Below are 20,579 nucleotides of genomic sequence, written 5' to 3'. Positions count from 1 at the left end.
GTAACTATAAACTACACTGTGTATATGTCAAAAACTCTTTATAATCGGCTTTAACATTTGGATTTCTCACTTCCTGGCCCAGACCCTGACACACACAGGTGAGCACTAACTCTCTGCTTGACGGCTGAGTGAATCAAAGGGAAGTACAGTGAGTTGTCTCTTGTTTTACGTTCCTGGTACTGCAGGAGGGGAAGCTGAAGTTGCTGAGCTTGAGGGAGACACAGAGGTTCCCTGGTCCAGAACAGAGGACTTGGTGGACTCTGACTCTTCTTTCAACAATGCAAAGTGTACAGGTTATGCTAGTACTAGGGACAAAAGGGTGAATGAGACACAGTCCCTGCCATCAGGGAGCTTATAGTCAGGAGCTCATAAAAGTCTAGATCCCAGACAGTGCCCTAAAATGTTCAATCCAAATTTTGCTCACCATAAAATAAATGGGAGAGCATCATCCATTTTCAGATCCAATGTGTCCAAACCAGAACCTGGCTCTGAATTCCCAGAAGACGATGCTTACCCTCTCCAACGGGGCTGTCTAGATGTCTAGAGAGCAGAGGACTTCTCTTTGGAAGGTCAAAAAACATGGAGGCAAAAGGGAGCTGGCCCAGGTCTACAGCCACAGACAGAACCAGGCCACCTATGTCTCCTCCATCCTCACTGAGGCTGCTGGAACCACCTGGGATGAGACCACTAGGTCTTCAGCCTATAGTCCCACAATAATAATGGAGGAAACAGCAGCCAATGTTTAAAGAAATGAAAATGTGGGAATGTTAGTGATGAATTCAAAGAGCTAAGGAGAACAGACAGAAAGACTTAAGGAAAAAAAAAAACAATATACCTAAAGTAATATAGCTGTTAAATAAATTATAGCAGATGCAACAATTATATACATATATATATTTTAAAAACACAGAATGCCATTTATAGTTTACTGTTAAATATAGTAAGCAACTGAAAAAAAATCACACTATATGTAATGCCATTCTAAGCTTTAACAATCTGTATATGCATAGAAAAATATCCTCAGGACTTTCATTGCACTATTAATGAGGCCTGTCTTAAGGTATCGGGCTTCTCTAGTGGCTCAGTGATCAAGTATCCACCTGCCAATGCAGGAGATGTGGGTTCGATCCCCGGTCGGGAATATCCCCTGGAGAAGAAAATAGCAACCCACTCCAGTCTCCTTGCCTGGGAAATCCCATGGACAGAGGAGACTGGTGGGCTACAGTTCATGAGGTCACAGAGAGTTGGAAACGACTTAGTGACTAAACAACAACAAAGCTTAAGGTTTTAGAAATGAACAACTAAATTTCTCTCTCTCTCTCTTTTTTTTTTGTTTACAGCTGGTAAAGTTTTTAATCAAATAATATCATTCTTGGAATAAGAAGTACATTTAACAATAAAAAGATGTAAAATAAAATGATTGTAGAGTCACATATTTGTCACCCATAATGAGAGCCGTCAGAATACACTCTGAGCAACTGGATCAGGAGGGTCCCCTTCCCTGGGGTCTTGTACCTTTCAGGACGGAACTCCTCAGGCTCTGGCCAGAGCTGTGGGTTTCTGTGAAGCACAAAGATTGGCACCGTCACCGCTGTCCCTTTGGGAATGGACACCCCGTGGATTTCCACATCCTTCTTACAGAGCCTCTCAAGTCTAACAGTGATTGGAAACATTCTGAGAGTCTCATTCACCACCATGTCAAGATACTCCATCCGTGCCAGGACATCGTAGGTCGGAGGCACCTGGGAAGAAAGAAATAGATTTTGATAAATTAAGATATCAGATCAACCTTCAACTCCATCTATGTAGGCCTATTGAAATGTTAGGAACTCCAGGGAATAATTTAAATTGGTAAAGGACCTTAGTATTTATAGACATTACTGTCATGTCCTTTGACCTCTCAATGCCCATTGACTGTACAGTAGTTATGACAAAAGAAGAAAATTGGGACAATCGTCTAAACAGTGTGAAACACCAGAGGTTATCAGGGAGTGTATTTTCTCTCTCATGAGAACAAACATGACCAACAGACTAGGACCCTTACTCTTAAGTGAAAAAGGCCAAGTCACCGTTTCTTTTTAAAATGAGGCCATACTTCTGTACAAAGATGTGTAACAGAGCAAATACCCTATTCAACATGAAGGTTCTTAGATGAATACTCTTGACTGCTCATTCTCTTCATTATACATGTACAGTCCAGAAACAATATATGAAAACTCTATAAATAACTTTGGGAGAAACGAGTTCATTTCTAAATCAAATCCGCAAATGAATGAGAACATAATTTCAGATGCAGGGAAGTTACAAAAGGATCAGAACCCCACCCTCTGCTGCTAGAAGAGTCTTCTGTTGTCCCTGTGGGTGTGACCCTAAGGTCTGAAAGTCTCAACAAGCCACTCAAGCCCCAGGGGCCAGCTCTCCACACACCACAAAGAACTCCAGTTTGGGCTGAGATCTGAGACCCGTGGGGGTGATACGTGGCTGTCACATGGGGTTATAGTTAAGGGGAAAGATTGTAGAGGGTAAAGTGGCTCAGGAGCCAACACCCCGGATCACAGCTTGACTAGATCAGCACCACGTACACGACTAGTGCCTGGAAGTAGTTCATCTCCCTGTAGCTCAGGTTTCTCATATGTTACATGGAGACAGATGGAGCTGACCCTCCAGAGGGTTGTGTGGCAGAGACACTCACTGCTCACCCAGCATCCATGTTGGCCCCATTTTCCCCATCCCACTTGAAGTTAAGGCCAAATCAGCCAACAGGCTGTGAGGTGATTATGTCAGTTCAGAGACAAATCATTTGAACCCTGGAAAGCAACTCTCGAGTTCCATATTCCACAGATGACAACAAAGTCTCATGTTCCAGATAAGGCAGCTACAAGATGGTGGAAGCTCTGAGTCGGTTTTCCTTCACAACTCTGTGAAGCAGAGCTGTCCACTCCATCCTCCACTAACAATCCATGCTGAATCTGTAGACATAGATTGAAGTAAACCTTTGCTATGAAAGCCCCTGAGATTCCAGGGCTTGTCCATTACTGAGGAATAACCTACCTCTCCTGACTAATAATTTCTCAAAAATTAAACACATTAATAAATAGAAAGTATTTAGAACAGACATATATAGTAAGAAGTACTAGTGTTATTAGCCAGTGTGTTATTGTAAGTATTCTTATAAAAAGGAGAGAATGTAACGCCATAGGTAACCTCAGTCTGTTAGTGACCATTCAATCTTCTTGTTCTCAAGAGAATCCCAATATGGGGTTTACCAAAGAATAAATATCATCTCTAATTTATGCAGGCCCTACAAAGTATTTGAAGGACCTAGGATTCTGAAAGGTCATAAGACTTGTCCAAAACCAGTCAGGTCTCATACTCGTGTCCTCTGTTTCCTACCATATATCCTTTCTTGCATAGCAGGCTTCACCTAGTCTAAAGTTTACACTGGGCAGCAGACTAAATTAATGGTCCCAATTCTCCACCATTTCCTCTGTCCATTCCCTTCGCCATTAACTCTGCGATGCCCTCCCATTCTGACTCAGGTTGGTCAGTCGGCTCAACCTGACCAGTGGAATATTCACTAAGTATAATGCTAGCAGAGTTCTGAAAGTCAACCATGGGATTAGGCCTCTTGCTCATGAAATCTACAACTGCCTCAAGAAACAGACGTGGAGATTGAGACACGTGAGGAGCATGTATGGAGTTGAGTCCATCCAACCACTTAGCTAAGGGCAGCTGAGATCAGCCAATGCACAGACCACAGCAAGTCCAGCCAACATCAATAGGTAACTGTGCAGACACCATAAACTTGGGCAAACTCTAGGAGATAGTGAGGAACAGGGAGGCCTGGCGTGCTGCAGTCCATGGAGTCACAAATAGTCCAAAATGACTTAGCAACTGAACAACAACAAATGCAGACACCAGAGTAACAAGTGATGCCACTGAAGTCCAGTGAATTTTAGCTGGGATTATTCTGATAACTGATACCGCTGGACCAACACTTTTTTCAAAATACTTATACTGCTGTGAGCAGCATGAAGCACTTCTGTTTTCTCCCTTTGTTTTGTGTGCTATACATCCGTCCTAAATGTGTGGGGCTCAGTTGCTCAGTCTTCTCCAACTCTTTGCAACCCCATGAACTGTAGCCCGCCAGGCTCCTCTGTCCATGGATTTCCCAGGCAAGAATACTGGAGTGGGTTGCCATTTCCTACTCCAGGGGATCTTCCCAATGCAGGTATTAAACCTGCATTTCCTGCACTGGCAGGAGGATTGGATTCTTTTCCACTGCACCACCTGGGAAAGGAGGTAAATGATTTGATGCTTATGCTTTGGGCAAAAACCTTGTAAGAAGTAGAGAGAAGACAATCATGCTAAGGCTTCACCTTCCCCCTCTCTGGGTATCATCACTCACCTTATTGGGGAAAGTCGCATCAATCTCCTCCTGCAGCTTCTGCTGGACATCAGGGTGAGTGGCCAAAATATACAAAAGGAAGGAAAGTGTATTGCTAGTGGTCTCATAGCCAGCAAAAATAAAGATAACACTTTGGGCCATGAGTTCTTGGTCAGAGAGAGCTAAAAAGAAAGTCAAGACATTTTAGGTAAAGCATGGCAATGTAAGAATCACAGTTTAGATGATGAGACATTCCAGTGTAATTCCCAAACCCCTAGGGGAATCATGTAAAAGTAATTCAGAATCAAACAGCGATTTCCACTCTGTGTCTGCCAAGAAAAAGCCAAGAACTGTTTTAATTGAGTTTTTCCCAAGTCTCTACTATTCTTGGCCCTCTGTTCCTGGCAATGCCATAGCCCCACCAACACAGCTGGGTAATTTCAAGAGATGGCATTTCTGTCTAAAATCTAGTCAATGTGTCCCTTAGAGAACTGTAAAAGAACTATAGCTCCAAGTAAAATGGAGTAGCATTCCCTTCTAGAATATTTTAAATTATTCCACTTAAGGTACAGTTTGATTTTGGGTTTTTTTTTTTGAGAGATTTACAGTACTAAGGCTACATGGTAGGGAAATTAAATTATATTTTATCAAAACTTGTTTCCAGGAACATAGAGTACATACAATATTGGGCTACAGTTAAACTCTTGTTACTCAAAGAGTGGTCCATGGACCAGCAGCATGAGCAGGATCTAGAAGCTTAATACAAATTCAGTGTCTCAAATCCCAAAAACCTAGAACTATGGAAACAACTCACATGAACTTTCATGAGATATGGAGATGTATGTGCACAATGTAGCCTGAGAGGCATGAATTATGTCCTTGAGAGTCATCAGGTAATACAAGACCTGGGGCACAAGTCTTCAAGGGGAGGATCGAGATATGTATAGAAGCTACAGAAATCAACAAAAAACTTGAAGCGTTGTGATGATTCTAGTCTAATCATTTCATTAAAATAGAAAGAATGTGTGCATATAAGGACATAGGTCAGTGTGAAATACAGAAAAATTAGGTCCAGGGAGTAGAATTAGCAATGCTGATTCAACTCCGGCCTGAAGGTCATCCTCTCAGTATACACCCCCTCTTTCTGCTCTTCTTTATTCTTATCAAACAGCCCTATGATTATACACTGGTCTCCATTTTTATTTTTTCCCGAGAGACCAAACATGCTCAGGCTCTCAGCTATTTGATGGGACTGAAGTAGGATCTTTGTTACTTAGAGCACTCAACTCAACATAGTACCTGCCCCAAACAAGCAATTAGCAATAAAAGCAATACAAAATGAGTGCAATAAAGATCTACAAAGTTCTAATTCCCTAGTGATGATATCTGTGATGCTATTATCAATAAATTCAACCCTCAAATTCTTTCTCCAGTTAGCATAAACCATATAATACTCAAAATTTAGAGTTGTGCTAATATATCATTTTTCAAATTTTAATTGATTAAAATTAAATACAATTTGGTATTCAGGTTTCAGTGGCACTCGTCACATGTCAAGTCCTCAACAGACACTTATGCCTAATGATTACTATATTGAACAGAACAGATACACAATATTTCCTTCATCACAGAAAGTTGTATTGAATCATGTACTTAGAAAAATATTAGATGATAATAATAGATAGATATGCTGCTGCTATTGCTGCTAAGTCGCTTCAGTCATGTCCGACCCTGTGCGACCCCATAGATGGCAGCCTACCAGGCTCCACCGTCCCTGGATTCTCCAGGCAAGAACACTGGAGTGGGTTGCCATTTCCTTCTCCGATGCATGAAAGTGAAAGTCACTCAGTCACTCCCTGGAAAATCCCATGCAAGAGTGCTGGAGTGGGTTGCCATTGCCTTCTCCAAGACAGATATAAGTAGGCATATAAACAGGTATAGACATATTGAGAATGGGATGCAGTTTATCCCTGCGTTGAAGAACTAATTTTACAAAATTCATTATTTTGTGAGATGGTTATCAATCCATTTATAGCTTCAGATTAATCATATAGGAGTATTCATGTCATAGAATTAAAACACACCAGGGTCTTTTTGTTTGACAGAGAGAGAGCATGTTTATATCAGTGATTTGTGGTAGATACAGAAATCTTTTTTTATTTAACATAAGTATAAAAATATTTGATGTTCTGACAGTTGTCCACTGAGAGGATCTGGAAGCAGAACCCAAATTTTGGGTTCTAAATACCATTTCTCACTAAATAGAACCAGAACTTCTTAAGAAATGGCTTATTCCAGGGGAAAGAGAAGAGAAAGCTGGGGTGAGGTTCTTGGAAAATGATAAATGAAAAGGATACAGGATACTCTGTATATCACAGTGGTAGACACACATCATTATACATTTATCAAAAGCCATAGAATGTACAATACCAAGATTGAACCCAGGTGGAAACTATTGTCTTTGGGTGATAATAATGTATCAGCGTAGGTTCATTGATTGTAACAAGTGTATCACTCCAGTATGGACTTCTGATATTGAGGAAGGCTATTTGTAGGTGAGGGCAGAATGTATTTTGGTAAACTCTCTATTCTTCACTCAATTATGCTTTTTAAATTTCTGCTAAAAAATAGCCTAAAAAATGTCTAAGGAGAAAAAAAGTAAAATATATATAGGAGCCCACTTGAAAGGGCTCCAGTGGACAAACCTGACAATTTGAAAATCAAATTGAAGAGTGATGTGAGAGAGTAAGTTAGTTATACATGAGATTATCCTGATATAAATAAATAAATGATTGGGGGAGAATGGAGAGCTCTCCCTATGAAAGAATATCAGCTCATAAACACAGAAGAATGATGGGTTTTGAAAGGCATCATGTGTTGATGTATTGCAAAACAAATACAATATTGTAAAGTAATTAGCCTCCAATTAAAATAAATAAAGATGGTACTGATAACCCTGTATGCAAGACAGCAAAAGAGACACAAATGTATAGAACAGTCTTTTGGACTCTGTGGGAGAGGGAGAGGGTGGGATGATTTGGGAGAATGACATTGAAACATGTATAATATCATACATGAAAAAAATCACCAGTTCAGGTTCGATGCATGATACAGGATACTTGGGGCTGGTGCACTGGGATGACCCAGAGGGATGGTATGGGGAGGGAGGTGGGAGAGGGGTTCAGGATGGGGAACACGTGTATACCCGTGGCGGATTCATGTTGATGTATGGCAAAACCAATACAATATTGTAAAGTAATTAGCCTCCAATTAAAATAAATAAATTTATATTTAAAGTAAAATAAATTTATATTTTTTAAAAAGTCTGCCTCAGGTTTAGGGGAAAAAAAGAAAGGCATCATGTTGTAATCATCATAGTAACAACAGTTTCAGTCAAAAACTTTCCATGAATGATAAAACCAGTGGGTGACAATTCGAAGAGGAACAGAATGTTTATAGTCTCAAAGGCTTCTCCCAGAAGTTACGTGTTAAAAACAAAGGGGAAAAAAATACACTTTACAGTAGAGTAACCTGGTGAACACAAGTTTAAAAGTGTTCCAACTTGAGGTCACCAACAATGGGGCAATGTGCCCCCTGATGAATGCAGGGATGAAGCCTTGATGCAAATTTCCAGGCAGAGGTTCTGACTTGGTGGGTCTGGAGGAGCCTGAGAACTGATATTGGAACAAAGCTCCCCAGAGGTTCAGCTGTAAGTAATCCACATCATAACTGACTGTCCTTCGATCTCTGAACAAAGTTGTGCCTGCAAACTTCCAGGAAGTATCACAGTCTAATCTTTCTTTCTGCACAAGTGTCTTTCTTCAATTTGGCAGAAATTTCCATCTACCTAGAAAACTTCCTGCACATTTTCAGAACTGCCCCCTACCTCTGCATCTCCCCACTGTGGCCCCTCTGAAGCTCTCCTTGGTTACCTTTATGATTGTCTGTTTCTTTGGAATTCTGAGAGTTAATCATCAGCTGAAGAAAGTCCACACGTGGCTGTAAGCAGAAAGAAATTTCTATGAAAGAAAGTTACTTGTGAAGTCATAGACAAATCAGGAGTGCAGTATTTAACCTCTTTCCTGAGAGTATGGCCCCCTTAAAGAGCAGAAGTCTGACTAGTATTGCCTGAGTCTTCAGTGAACTAATATTCACCTACAGACCTTGGAGAACATGACGTTTCCCAGACAGAAACCTGCCATCATGTCAACTGCTTTCTGGTCCTCACTCTCTCTGATCTTTGGTTTCTCTGGCTTTTGAAACAGCTTCTTTGCCAAAGAGTTGCCTGCTGTCTCTCCTGTCACACCTGTTTGCTCAGGAGAAAACCCATGACTTCGATCCTTTTTTCTTCCAATTTCAATTCCTAATGAATTACCACACAAAGTAATCCCCTCACACTTGCAAAGTACTTTGGCAGCTTATATAGAAGCATCTTCAAGGCCTTGACCCTTTGAGAACTCTATACAGTCTTCAGTGACATCTTGGGTACAAAACCCTCAGTTCCCCTGACCTGCAGACATGCTTGTGCTGGCCTCCAGGCTTCATGAAAGTAAAGGTGGGTTAACCAGCTTGCAGCCTCATGGCCCAGAGAAGACCCGTGCCCATGCCAGACTAGGAGTGGGCTCCAATTTAACACAGAATTCACTCCACCAGTTGCCTGATGGGGCTTTTCATTACACAATCTATAATATAGGAGTCTTGGAATCAAAGTGATTCTTTACCAGTATAACATCTTGGGCATCTATAATATCAGTAAAAATCATTTTTAAACAGTAATTCTTATCCTTTGGAATGGAAGTGGTAAAGCTTTCATCTCAACAATATTTATGCAATGACATACTAATGTGCATGCCTACTATTAAAACATCACTCTCTGGCCCATTTTATTTCTTCCCCAATCTCCACCTTTCTCATCCCTCCACAATGATATGTTAATAACCCCCCAGTTCTAAAATCTATACTTCTCTACATATCTTTTAAAAAATACAGAGAAGTTCACAAATCATATGTGTACAGGTTAACAAATTTTCAAAAAGTGAATACCCTCATGTAACCACCACCAGATTTTACCTTTTGATTATCTTTGAGGCGACTTTCTTTTATCCTTTTTACAGATTTTGTCAAAAAATTCACAGCACTTTTGGGAAACATGGTGATATTTAATACTTCAAAGATTGGGACAAGGAATGGAAAGAGTACTATAGAAAAGAGATAATAGAAAAGCACAGTGAAAATTCAAAATTTACACAGCAAGTATAATTTGCTCTATCTCTCAGAGAAAGATACCAGGTTTCTCAACCAGAATAACTCCCTGTACGACCTTTGCTCAGACCTCCAAGCCAATGACTGAGCAAGGCCAAGTCCAGGGGCCATCACTATAGTAGTGAAATCAGTGGTCTTGTCGGCCTTTTGGAATGATCCAGAAAAAAAAAAAACAGGATTATATTCCTTAACTTCATAGTTTTTTATCTATTGGATTGGAATTTCTTTGGATAAATCACACTATAGTGTGCTACTCTAATTAACCATTTTGTGCAAAAAACCATTCAAGATAGAAATAAAACAGTATATATCTTTTAACCACAAAGGAATTAAATTAAAAATCAATAACCAAAATTGGGAAACTCACAAATACATGGAAATTAAACAATACACTCCTAAATAAACAATGAGCTGTATACTATATCAAATATACAACCAGGAATTACTTTGAAATAAATAAAAATGAAAGTATTACTTACCAAGATGAATGGGATGTAGAAAACACAGTGCTCATGGAAAAGTTTAAGGCTATAAATATCTACTTTTAAAGAGAACAAAGACCTCAAGGCATGAACCTAACTTTCCGCCCTAACTCACTGAAAAAAGAAGAGCAAACTCAACCTAAATCTAGAAGAAGAAATTAATAAAGACAAGAGCAGAAAGTAATGAAATACAGAGAATAAAAACAACAGAGAAGATCAATAAAACCAAAAGCTAATTCTTTGAAAAGAACTTTTAAGCTAGTGAAGTGAAACTCTTTTTGACACCATGAACTACAGTTCATGGAATTCTCCAGGCCAGAATACTAGAGTGGGTATCTTTCCCTTCTCCAGGGGATCTTCCCAACCCAGGGATCGATCCCAGGTCTCCTGCACTGCAGGTGGATTATTTACCACTTGAGCCACAAGGGAAACCCAAGAATACAGGAGTGGGTAGCCTATCTCTTCTCCAGCAGATCTTCCCAATCCAGGAATTGAACCGGGGTCTCCTGCATTGTAGGTGGATTCTTTACCAACTGAGCTATCAGGGAAGCCCTTTTAAGCTAGATAGACCAAAGAGAGAGAGAGAACTCAAATATGTAGCATCCCAATGAAAGAGGAGAGATTACTGTTGACATTAAAAGAATACCAGGAACAAGGTTCACCAATAAATTAGATAACTTAGAGGAAGTAGACAAATTCCTTAAAAGACATGAAGTACAGAAGCTAACTCAAAAAGAAAGAGACAATCTGAATTTTTCTATTAAAAATTATTAAACAGGAAGGTTGATTCCTCCAGCTTCATTCTTCTTTCTCAAGATTGCTTTGGCTATTCAGGGTCTTTTGTGTTTCCATACAAATTGTGAAATTATTTGTTTTAGTTCTGTGAAAAATATCACTGGTAGTTTGATAGGGATTGCATTGAATCTATAAGTTGCTTTGGGTAGTATACTCATTTTCACTATATTAATTCTTTCAATCCAAGAACACGGCATATTTCTCCATCTATTTGAGTCATCTCTGATTTCTTTCATCAGTGTTTTATAGTTTCCTGTATAGAGGTCTTTTGTTTCTTTAGGTAAATTTGTTCCTAACTATTTTGTTCTTTTTGGTGCAATGATGAATGGGATTATTTCCTTAATTTTCCTTCTGCTTTTTCATTGTTATTATATAGGAATGCAAGGGATTTCTGTGTATTAATTTTATATCCTGAAACTTTACTATATTCATTGATTAGCTCTAGTAATTTTCTCATGGCATCTTTAGGGTTTTCTATGTAGAGGATGATGTTATCTGTAAACACTGTGAGTTTAACTTCTTCTTTTTCAGTCTGGATTCCTTTTATTTCTTTTTCATCTCTGATTGCTGTGGCTAGAACTTCCAAAACTATATTCAATAGTAGTGGTGAGAGTGGGAACCCTTGTCTTGTTCCTGATTTTAGAGGGAATGCTTTCAAAGCAATATTGAGAAAGAATGTAACTGGAGGAATCAATCTTCCTGGCTTCAGACTATACTGAAAGAAAGTGAAAGTGTTAGCCACTCAGTCCTGTCTGACTTTTTGTGACCCCATGGTCTATAGTCCTCCAGGTACCTCTGTCCATGGGATTCTCTAGGCAAGAATACTGGAGTGGGTTGCCATTTCCTTCTCCAGGGGATCTTCCCAACACAGGAATTGAACCCAGGTCTCCTGCATTATAGACAGATTCTTTACTGTCGAAGCCACCAGAGAAGAGTATACTACAAAGCTACAGTCATCAAGACAGAATGGTAAAGACAGAAGCAATATAGATCAATGGAACAAAATAGAAAGTCCAGAGGTAAATCCATGCACCAAAGATACCTTATCTATGACAAAGGAGGCAAAAATATACAATGGAGAAAAGACAGTCTCTTCAAAAAGTTGTGCTGGGAAAACTGGTCAACTATGTGTAAAAGAATGAAACTAGAATATCTTCTAACACCATACGCAAAAATAAACTCAAAATAGATGAAAGGCCAAAAACTATAAATAGAGGAAAACAAAGGCAGAACACTCTCTGACATAAATCACAGCAAGATGCTCTAGGACCGACCTCCCAGAGTAATGGAAATAAAAACAAAAATAAACAAATGGGACTTAAACTTAAAAGCTTTCCCACAATGAAGGAAAGCAAGGTGAAAAGATAGCCCTCAGACTGGGAGAATATAGTACCTAATGAAGAAGCTGACAAAGAATTAATCTCCAAAATATGCAAGCAGCTCATGCAGTTTGATACCAGAAAAATGAACAGCCAATCAAAAACTGGGCAAAAGACCTAAACAGACATTTCTCCAAAGAAGACATAAAGATGACTAATAAATACATGAAAAGATGTTCAACTTCACTCATTATTCAGTTCAGTTCAGTCATTCAGTCATGTCCGACTCTTTGCAACCCCATGAATCCCAGCACGCCAGGCCTCCCTGTCCATCACCAACTCCCGGAGTTCACTCAAACTCATGTCCATCGAGTCGGTGATGCCATCCAGCCATCTCATCCTCGGTCGCCCCCTTCTCCGGCCCCCAATCCCTCCCAGCATCAAAGTCTTTTCCAATGAGTCAACTCTTCGCATGAGGTGGCCAAAGTACTGAAGTTTCCGCTTTAGCATCATTACTTCCAAAGAACACCCAGGATTGATCTCCTTTAGAATGGACTGGTTAGTTCTCCTTGCAGTCCAAGGGACTCTCAAGAGTCTTCTCCAACACCACAGTTCAAAAGCATCAATTCTTTGGTGCTCAGCTTTCTTCATAGTTCAACTCTCACATCCATACATGACTACTGGAAAAACCATAGCCTTGACTAGACGGACCTTTGTTGGCAAAGTAATGTCTCTGCTTTTGAATATGCTATCTCACTCATTATTAGAGAACTGCAAATCAAAACCACAATGAGGTATCATCTCACATGAGTCAGAATGGCCATTATCAAAAAGTCTACAAACAATAAATGCTGGAGAGGGTTTGGAGAAAAGGAAACTCTCTTACACTGTTGGTGGGAATGCAAACCAGTCCAGCCACATGAAGAACAGTGTGGAGATTCCTTAAAAAAACTGGCAATAGAACTGCCATATGACCCAGCAAGCCCACTGGTAGGCATACACCCCAAGAAAAGCAGAACTGAAAGAGACACATGTACCCCAATGTTCATGGCAGCACTATTTACAATAGCTAGGACATGGAAGCAACCTAGATGTCCCTCAGCACATGAATAGATATGGAAACTGTGGTATATATACACAATGGAATATTACTCACTATAAAAATGAACACTTATAAGTCAGTTCTAATGAGGTGGATGAACCTGGAGCCTATTATACAGAGTGAAATAAATCAGAAAGAGAAAAAAATACTGTATATTAATGCATATATATGGAATTTGGAAAGAAAGTACTAACAATCCTACATACACGGCAGCAAAAGAGACACAGATGTAAAGAACAGACTTTTGGACTCAGTGGGAGAAGGCAAGAGTGGGGTGATTTGAGAGAATAGCACTGAAACATGTACATTACCATATGCAAAACAGATGACCAGTGCAAGTTTGATACATGAAGCAGGGCACCAAAGCTGGTGCTCTGGGATAACCCAGAGGGATAGGGTGTGGAGAGAGGTGAGAAGGGGATTTCAGGATGGGGAGACACATGTATACTTGTGACTGATTCATGTTGATGGATGACAAAAAAACCTCATAATATTGTAATGTAATTATCTTCCAATTAAAATAAATTAATATACTGGAAAAAATTATTAAACAGAAACTACTCAAAAAGAAAGAAACAATGTGAATAGACCTATAAGAAATATAGTTTGATTTGATAATCAAGAAACTATCCACAACTTGACAATGAAAAGCTCAGGTTCAGATGGTTTCAACACTACTCAAATAATTAAAGAATTAAGGCCAATTTTCCACTAATTCATCAAACAAATAGAATATGACAGAATACTCTGAAAGTCATTCTTCAGAATCAGTATTAACCTGGTGTGAGAAACAGAATAAGATGGTAGAGGAAAAAAAAACTATAGACCAATCTATCTTATGACCATGGATACACAAATCCTCAACAAAATACTAGCAAACTGAATCTACTAACATATAAAAAGATGTATACATCATATATAAGTGTACTTTATCCCAGGAATGCAAGGTTGTATAATGTGCCATTTCAATAGAGTAATAAACAATGACCACACAATAATCTAATAGATGCAGAGAAGCATGTAACAAAAATCCAATACGTGCTTGTGATATAAAAAAAAAAAAAACCTCTCTGCAAACAGCAACAAAGGGACTTTCATCAACCTGATAAAAGGAATCTATGAAAAACATTTAACAACTTACATAAACCCATAGTTAACACTAATACCTAATAATGAAAAACTGGATGATTTTCTCTAAGATTAAGACAAGGAAGCCTTTTCAACCACTTCTACCCAAAACTGGCAGATTCATGTTGATGTATGGCAAAACCAATACAATATTGTAAAGTAATTAAACATGATATTTTATACAGGGAATCCTAAGAAAACCACTAAAACCCTATTCAAAAAAATAAATAAATTCAGCAGGGTTTCAAGATACAAGATCAAGGCAAAAACCACTACAATATTGTAAATTAGCCTCCAACTAAAATAAAAAAAAAAGATACAAGATCAAAACACAAAATCAGTTGTATTTCTATATTACAATAAATAATATAAAGTGACATTAAGAAAATAACTCCACTACGATAACACCAAAAAGAATAGAAAAAGTAGGAATAAAATAAAAGACGTAAAATTTACACTCTGAAAACCTCAAAACCTTGTTGAACTAAATTAAGATGGAAGTAGATGAAAAACATGCCATCATCATGAATCAGAACATTTACATTGTCAAAATGGCACGTTGATGGATATAAGATATTCCCTATCAAAACTCTAGCTGACCTCTTTGAATAAACTAACTGAGCTTAAATTCATATGAAATTGGAAGGGGCTCAGAGAAGACAAAATATTACCGAAAAAAAAAATAAAGTTATAAGACTCACATTTCCTGATTTTAAGACTTACCATAAAGCTACATTAATCAGGGCAATGCGGCACTGGCCTAAGGATGGACATATATTCATGGAATAAAGTTTTGAATCCAGAAATAAACCCACTTGTCTATGGCCAACTGAACAATGAAAATGTTTCCAAGACCATCAATGGAGACAAAACAGGCTTTTCAATAAGTGGTGCTAAGACAACTGGATACCTATAAGCAAATCACACCAGGACTATTGATTTAAGTAATAACTGAAATTTGTAACTTTTGGCCACCATCATCCAATTCTATCTCCCAAACTCTGTCTCTGGTAACCAAAAATCTGACATCATTTGTCTATGAGTTTGGATTTCTTCCTTTGATTCAATATATAGTATTTGTCTTTCTGTCTGACTTATCTCACTTAGCATGAGGTCCAGCCACATTGCTGCAAATGGAAGAATTTCCTTCCTTTTTATGGCTGAATACTATTCTGTTGTGTTTGTGTATGTGTGTATACACACCACGTTTTTCCTATCCATTTATCCATCAATGGACACTTAGGTTATAAAAACCATTGAATTGCATATTTTAAATTGGTGAATTATATCTCAATAAACCTATGAAAAAGGAAGGAAGGGAGGGAAGGAGGAAGGGAGGAAGAAAGAATGAGAGGGAAGGAGGGACAGAAGGAGGAATACAGAAAAAGAAATGTAGTAGGACACTCACCTACTGAGAGAAGAAATGGATCGAGGATATCAAATCTTAAGAGCTTCTTGGCATTCTCCACAAAGGGATCTTGTGGGTTCCCAAGGGAATCAATATTCACTCCAAATGATGTGCTAGTAATCACATCCATGCTGTAGGCCCCAAAGATGCTGAGTAGAGAAAGACAGACACAGTTAAAATGGGGACCAGCTGACTATCCATATCCAACAGAGTCAACAATAAAATCATATAAAATCAGATGCCCTGGCAAGACAGGTCAAGAGCCACACTCTCTGAAAACCACCTGCTGGATCACAGAAGACTGTCTGCTACTATCACTCACTCCTGAGGTGTGTATGAGGTGTGAATGATGCAACTGCCCCTGTGCAAGGCACTAAGGCAAGTTAGACGCCCCCACTGCCAAACTCAAGGAGCTCAGTCATAGAAGGATAGAACCCACAATCAGACAAAGGACAGTAGTGTGCTTTGACTATGGGCAATAAAAGGTGTATGAGGACTGTGTCTGAGCAGAGCAAAGGGAGTGAATTCACTCTTCCTGGGGAGTCAAGAAAGGGGACATTGATCTGGGTCTCAGCTCACCACAGAACCTGTGCTCAGAGCTGATTCCCTTTTAGAGCAAAACCAGAGTTGACATACAGTATCACATTAGTTTCAGGTGTAGAAGAGCGATTTTAAATACTCCATTTAAAGTTATTATTAAATACTGAATACATTCCTTGTTATGTACAGCCTATCCCTGTGGCACAGTTATGTTATACATTGTCATTTGTGCCTTTTAATCCTCTATCCTATCGTGCACTCCCCTTCCTACTTCCCACTGGTAACCACCACTTTGTTTTCTACACTGTGAGTCTGTTTCTGTTTTGTTATATCGATACTTATTCATTTTAGTTTTAGATTCCACGTATAAATGATAACATGCAACATTTGTCATTCTCTAACTTATTTCACTAAGCATGATACCCTCTAGGTCCATGCATGTTGTTGTAAATGGAACAGTTTCATTCTTTTATATGGCTCAGTAATATTTCTTGTGTGTGTGTGTGTGTGTGTACACACGTGTGACACATCTTCTTTCAACATCCATCTACTGACAGATACTTACATTCTTCCATATCTTGGCTGCTGTAAGTAAAGCTGATAAAAGAAATGGGGTGCATGCACCTTTTCAAATTAGTGTATTCATTTTCACTGGATGTATACACAGGGTGGAATTCCTGAATCATATCACAGTCCTCAGGCTGCAAGCCAGGAGATTTGGTTCGATCCCTGGGTCAAGAAGATCCCCTGCAGAAGGGAATGGCTACCCAATCCAGTATTCTTGCCTGGGAAATCCCAAGGACAGAGGAGCCTGGTGGGCTACAGTCTGTGGGGTCACAGAGAGTGGGACATGATGGGACACAGACAATAGTTCTCTTTAAGCTTTTGGAGAAACCTCCATATGGTTTCCCACAGTGGCTGCACCAATTTACAGTCCACCAGCTTGTACCAGAGTTTCCTTTCCTCCACATCCTCACCCAAACTTACAAGTGTTGGCTGATTTTGTGATTTAGATATGCATTTCTCTGATGATTTGCAATGTTGAACATCTTTTCAACTGTATATCTTCCCTTGAAATAATGTCTATTAAGATCTTCTGCTGATTTTTTATTGGGTTGTTATTTAGATTTTGAGTTGTATGAGACATTTATATATTTTCCCATCACTTCATGGGAAATAGATGGGGAAACAGTGGAAACAGTGTCAGACTTTATTTTTTGGGGCTCCAAAATCACTGCAGATGGTGACTGCAGCCATGAAATTAAAAGACGCTTACTCCTTGGAAGAAAAGTTATGACCAACCTAGATAGCATATTCAAAAGCAGGGACATTACTTTGCCGACTAAGGTCCGTTTAGTCAAGGCTATGGTTTTTCCTGTGGTCATGTATGGATGTGAGAGCTGGACTGTGAAGAAGGCTGAGCGCCGAAGAATTGATGCTTTTGAACTGTGGTGTTGGAGAAGACTCTTGAGAGTCCCTTGGACTGCAAGGAGATCCAACCAGTCCATTCTGAAGGAGATCAGCCCTGGGATTTCTTTGGAGGGAATGATGCTGAAGCTGAAACTCCAGTACTTTGGCCACCTCATGCAAAGAGCTGACTCATTGGAAAAGACTCTGATGCTGGGAGGGATTAGGGGCAGTAGGAGAAGGGGACGACCGAGGATGAGATGGCTGGATGGCATCACCAACTCGATGGACATGAGTCTGAGTGAACTCCGGGAGTTGGTGATGGACAGGGAGGCCTGGCGTGCTGTGATTCATGGGGTCGCAAAGAGTTGGACACGACTGAGCGACTGAACTGAACTGAACTGAACCGAACTGAACTTCTTATCATCATATCATTTGCAAATTATTCTCCCATCCATTAACTAGGTGGTCTTTTTATCTCATCAATATTTTACTTCACTGTGCAAAAGATTTTTAAGTTCAATTAGGCAAAAATTAAAAATTAGGTCATTTGCTTATTTTTACTCTTGTTTTCTTTGCCTTAAGAGTTAAATCCAAAAACATACTGTTATGATTTATGGCAAAGACCATTCTGCCTATTGTTTCTTCTATGTTTTAATGGTTTCCATTTAGATCTTTAATCCATTTTGAGTTTGTTTTTCTATAGGGTATAGGAAAATGTTCTAATTTCATTCTTTTACATGTAGCTATCCAGTTTTCCAAGCATACTTATTGAGGAGACTGTCTTTTCTCCACTGTATATTCCTGCCTCCTTTATCATAGATTAATTGACTCTAAGTATAAGGGTTTATTTTGGAGCTCTCAAATTTATTAAATTGATATGTGTCTGTTTTGTACCAGTAGTCTCTAGAGTCAGGAACAACACAAGGATGCCCATGCTTGCCCCTTCTACTCAATATAGAATTGGAAGTCCTAGTCATAGTAATCATACAGGAAAAAGAAGTAAAAGGCATCCAAATTGGAAGGGTACATGTAAAACTATCATTGTTTGCAGATGAAATAATACTTTATATAGGCAATCCTGAAGTTCCAATAAAAAACTAGAATAAATGAATTCAGTAAAGTGGCAGGTAGATGATTAATATGCAGAAATCTGGTGCTTTTCTATACAGTAATAAAGAACTATAAGAAGAGAAAATAATAAAACAATCCTGTTTAAGATCACATTAAAAGAATAAAACACCTAGGAATAAACTTAATCAGGGAAGTGAAAGACCTATACTATGAAAACGATAAAATGATGAAGGAAATCCAAATGGAAAGATGCTGCATGTACATGGATAGGAACAATTAATGTTTTCAAAATGTCCATACAACAAAAGCAATCTATAGATCTAGCACAATCCCTATCAAAATACTTGTGGTACTTTTCACAGAACTAGAACAAATAATCCTCAAGTTTATATGGAACCATCAGTTCAGTTCAGTTCAGTTCAGTCACTCAGTCGTGTCCGACTCTTTGCAACCCCATGAATTGCAGCATGCCAGGCCTCCCTGTCCATCACCAACTCGCGGAGTTCACTCAAACTCATGTCCATCGAGTTGGTGATGCCATCCAGCCATCTCATCCTCGGTCGTCCCCTTCTCCTCCTGCCCCCCAATCACTCCCAGCATCAGGGTCTTTTCCAATGAGTCAACTCTTCACATGAGGTGGCCAAAGTACTGGAGTTTCAGCTTTAGCATTAGTCCTCCCAATGAACACCCAGGACTGATCTCCTTTAGGAGTGACTGGTTGGACCTCCTTGCAGTCCGAGGGACTCTCAAGAGTTTTCTCCGACACCACTGTTCAAAAGCATCAATTCTTTGGCACTCAGCTTTCTTCACAGTCCAACTCTCACATCTGTACATGACCACTGGAAAAACCATAGCCTTGACTAGATGGACCTTTGTTGGCAAAGTAATGTCTCTGCTTTTTAATATGCCGTCTGGGTTGCTCATAACTTTCCTTCCAAGGAGTAAGTATCTTTTAATGTTATGGCTGCAATCACCATCTGCAGTGATTTTGTGGCCCAAAAAAATACTATAAAAGACCATAAATAGCCAAAGCAATCTTGAAAAAACAACAGAGATGGAGGCATCATGCTCCCTGACTTAAGACCAAACTGTGTATTTTTGTTTCCCAGAATATCCAAGGTGACAGTTAAGTAGATAAATTAACCCTGGCTCACATACACAGAAGATACCTTCTGATATTTTCATGAGCCAACACTCATTCTTGGGTGGCCAGTCAGAGTTGTAAACCATAATACTGACTCCTGTCTGGTCACTAGAGTAACTCAGCAGTAGGAATTTGGCTCCAAGGCATGAAACACAAGGGTCTCCATGGAGCTCAGAGGACCAGCAGCTTCACCCCTACTTACTCTTTCATGTTGACAGACTTGCCTTTCTCTGCTTCCTTCCTCAGGTTCCTCACCAACACATCTCCATACTTCCCAATGATAGGGAACATCTAGACACAAAACACAACAGCACTGGAAGTTAAATGTGGAGACTCAAGCTTTAGAAGAACCTGGTTTTCAGGGGCATGGAGGCATAAGTGACATTTTATTACGAATCTGACGATGTCTCTTTTAGGATGTGAAGATAAGAACCATTTTAGGAAACTCAAATTTGGCACACCACTCCTTGGACAGGGATATGAATTTATTTTCTACCTTATTCTTTAAGTTGCTCATGGAAAACTCTCTTC

General features: G+C 39.3%; 2 protein-coding genes across 3 annotated transcripts in view; one reads left to right on the top strand and one right to left on the bottom strand.

Annotated features, from left to right (window-relative positions):
* The window catches only part of ZNF3 (zinc finger protein 3), a 527,297-nt gene that overhangs the window by 352,593 nt on the left and 154,125 nt on the right, over positions 1–20,579 (top strand). The gene's annotated exons all lie outside the window — the stretch shown is intronic.
* The window catches only part of LOC138076616 (cytochrome P450 3A24), a 43,795-nt gene that overhangs the window by 3,739 nt on the left and 19,477 nt on the right, over positions 1–20,579 (bottom strand). Inside the window, exons 6-11 of one of the 2 annotated variants that reach the window (XR_011144682.1) lie at positions 20,251–20,339; positions 15,884–16,032; positions 9,458–9,585; positions 8,320–8,386; positions 4,409–4,569; positions 425–1,742 (exon numbers count right to left, since the gene is read on the bottom strand). Coding sequence is in view for 1 of the 2 variants with exons in the window: in XM_068968866.1 (XP_068824967.1) it covers positions 1,516–1,742; positions 4,409–4,569; positions 8,320–8,386; positions 9,458–9,585; positions 15,884–16,032; positions 20,251–20,339 (821 nt within the window). In the remaining variant the exon portion in view is untranslated. The remainder of the gene's footprint in view (positions 1–424; positions 1,743–4,408; positions 4,570–8,319; positions 8,387–9,457; positions 9,586–15,883; positions 16,033–20,250; positions 20,340–20,579) is intronic. The other variant, XM_068968866.1, reaches the window with a different exon arrangement.

Source organism: Capricornis sumatraensis, chromosome 3 (genome assembly GCF_032405125.1).
Source record: "Capricornis sumatraensis isolate serow.1 chromosome 3, serow.2, whole genome shotgun sequence".
Taxonomy (NCBI): Eukaryota; Metazoa; Chordata; class Mammalia; order Artiodactyla; family Bovidae; genus Capricornis; species Capricornis sumatraensis.
This window is presented reverse-complemented; position numbering and strand designations above follow the sequence as displayed.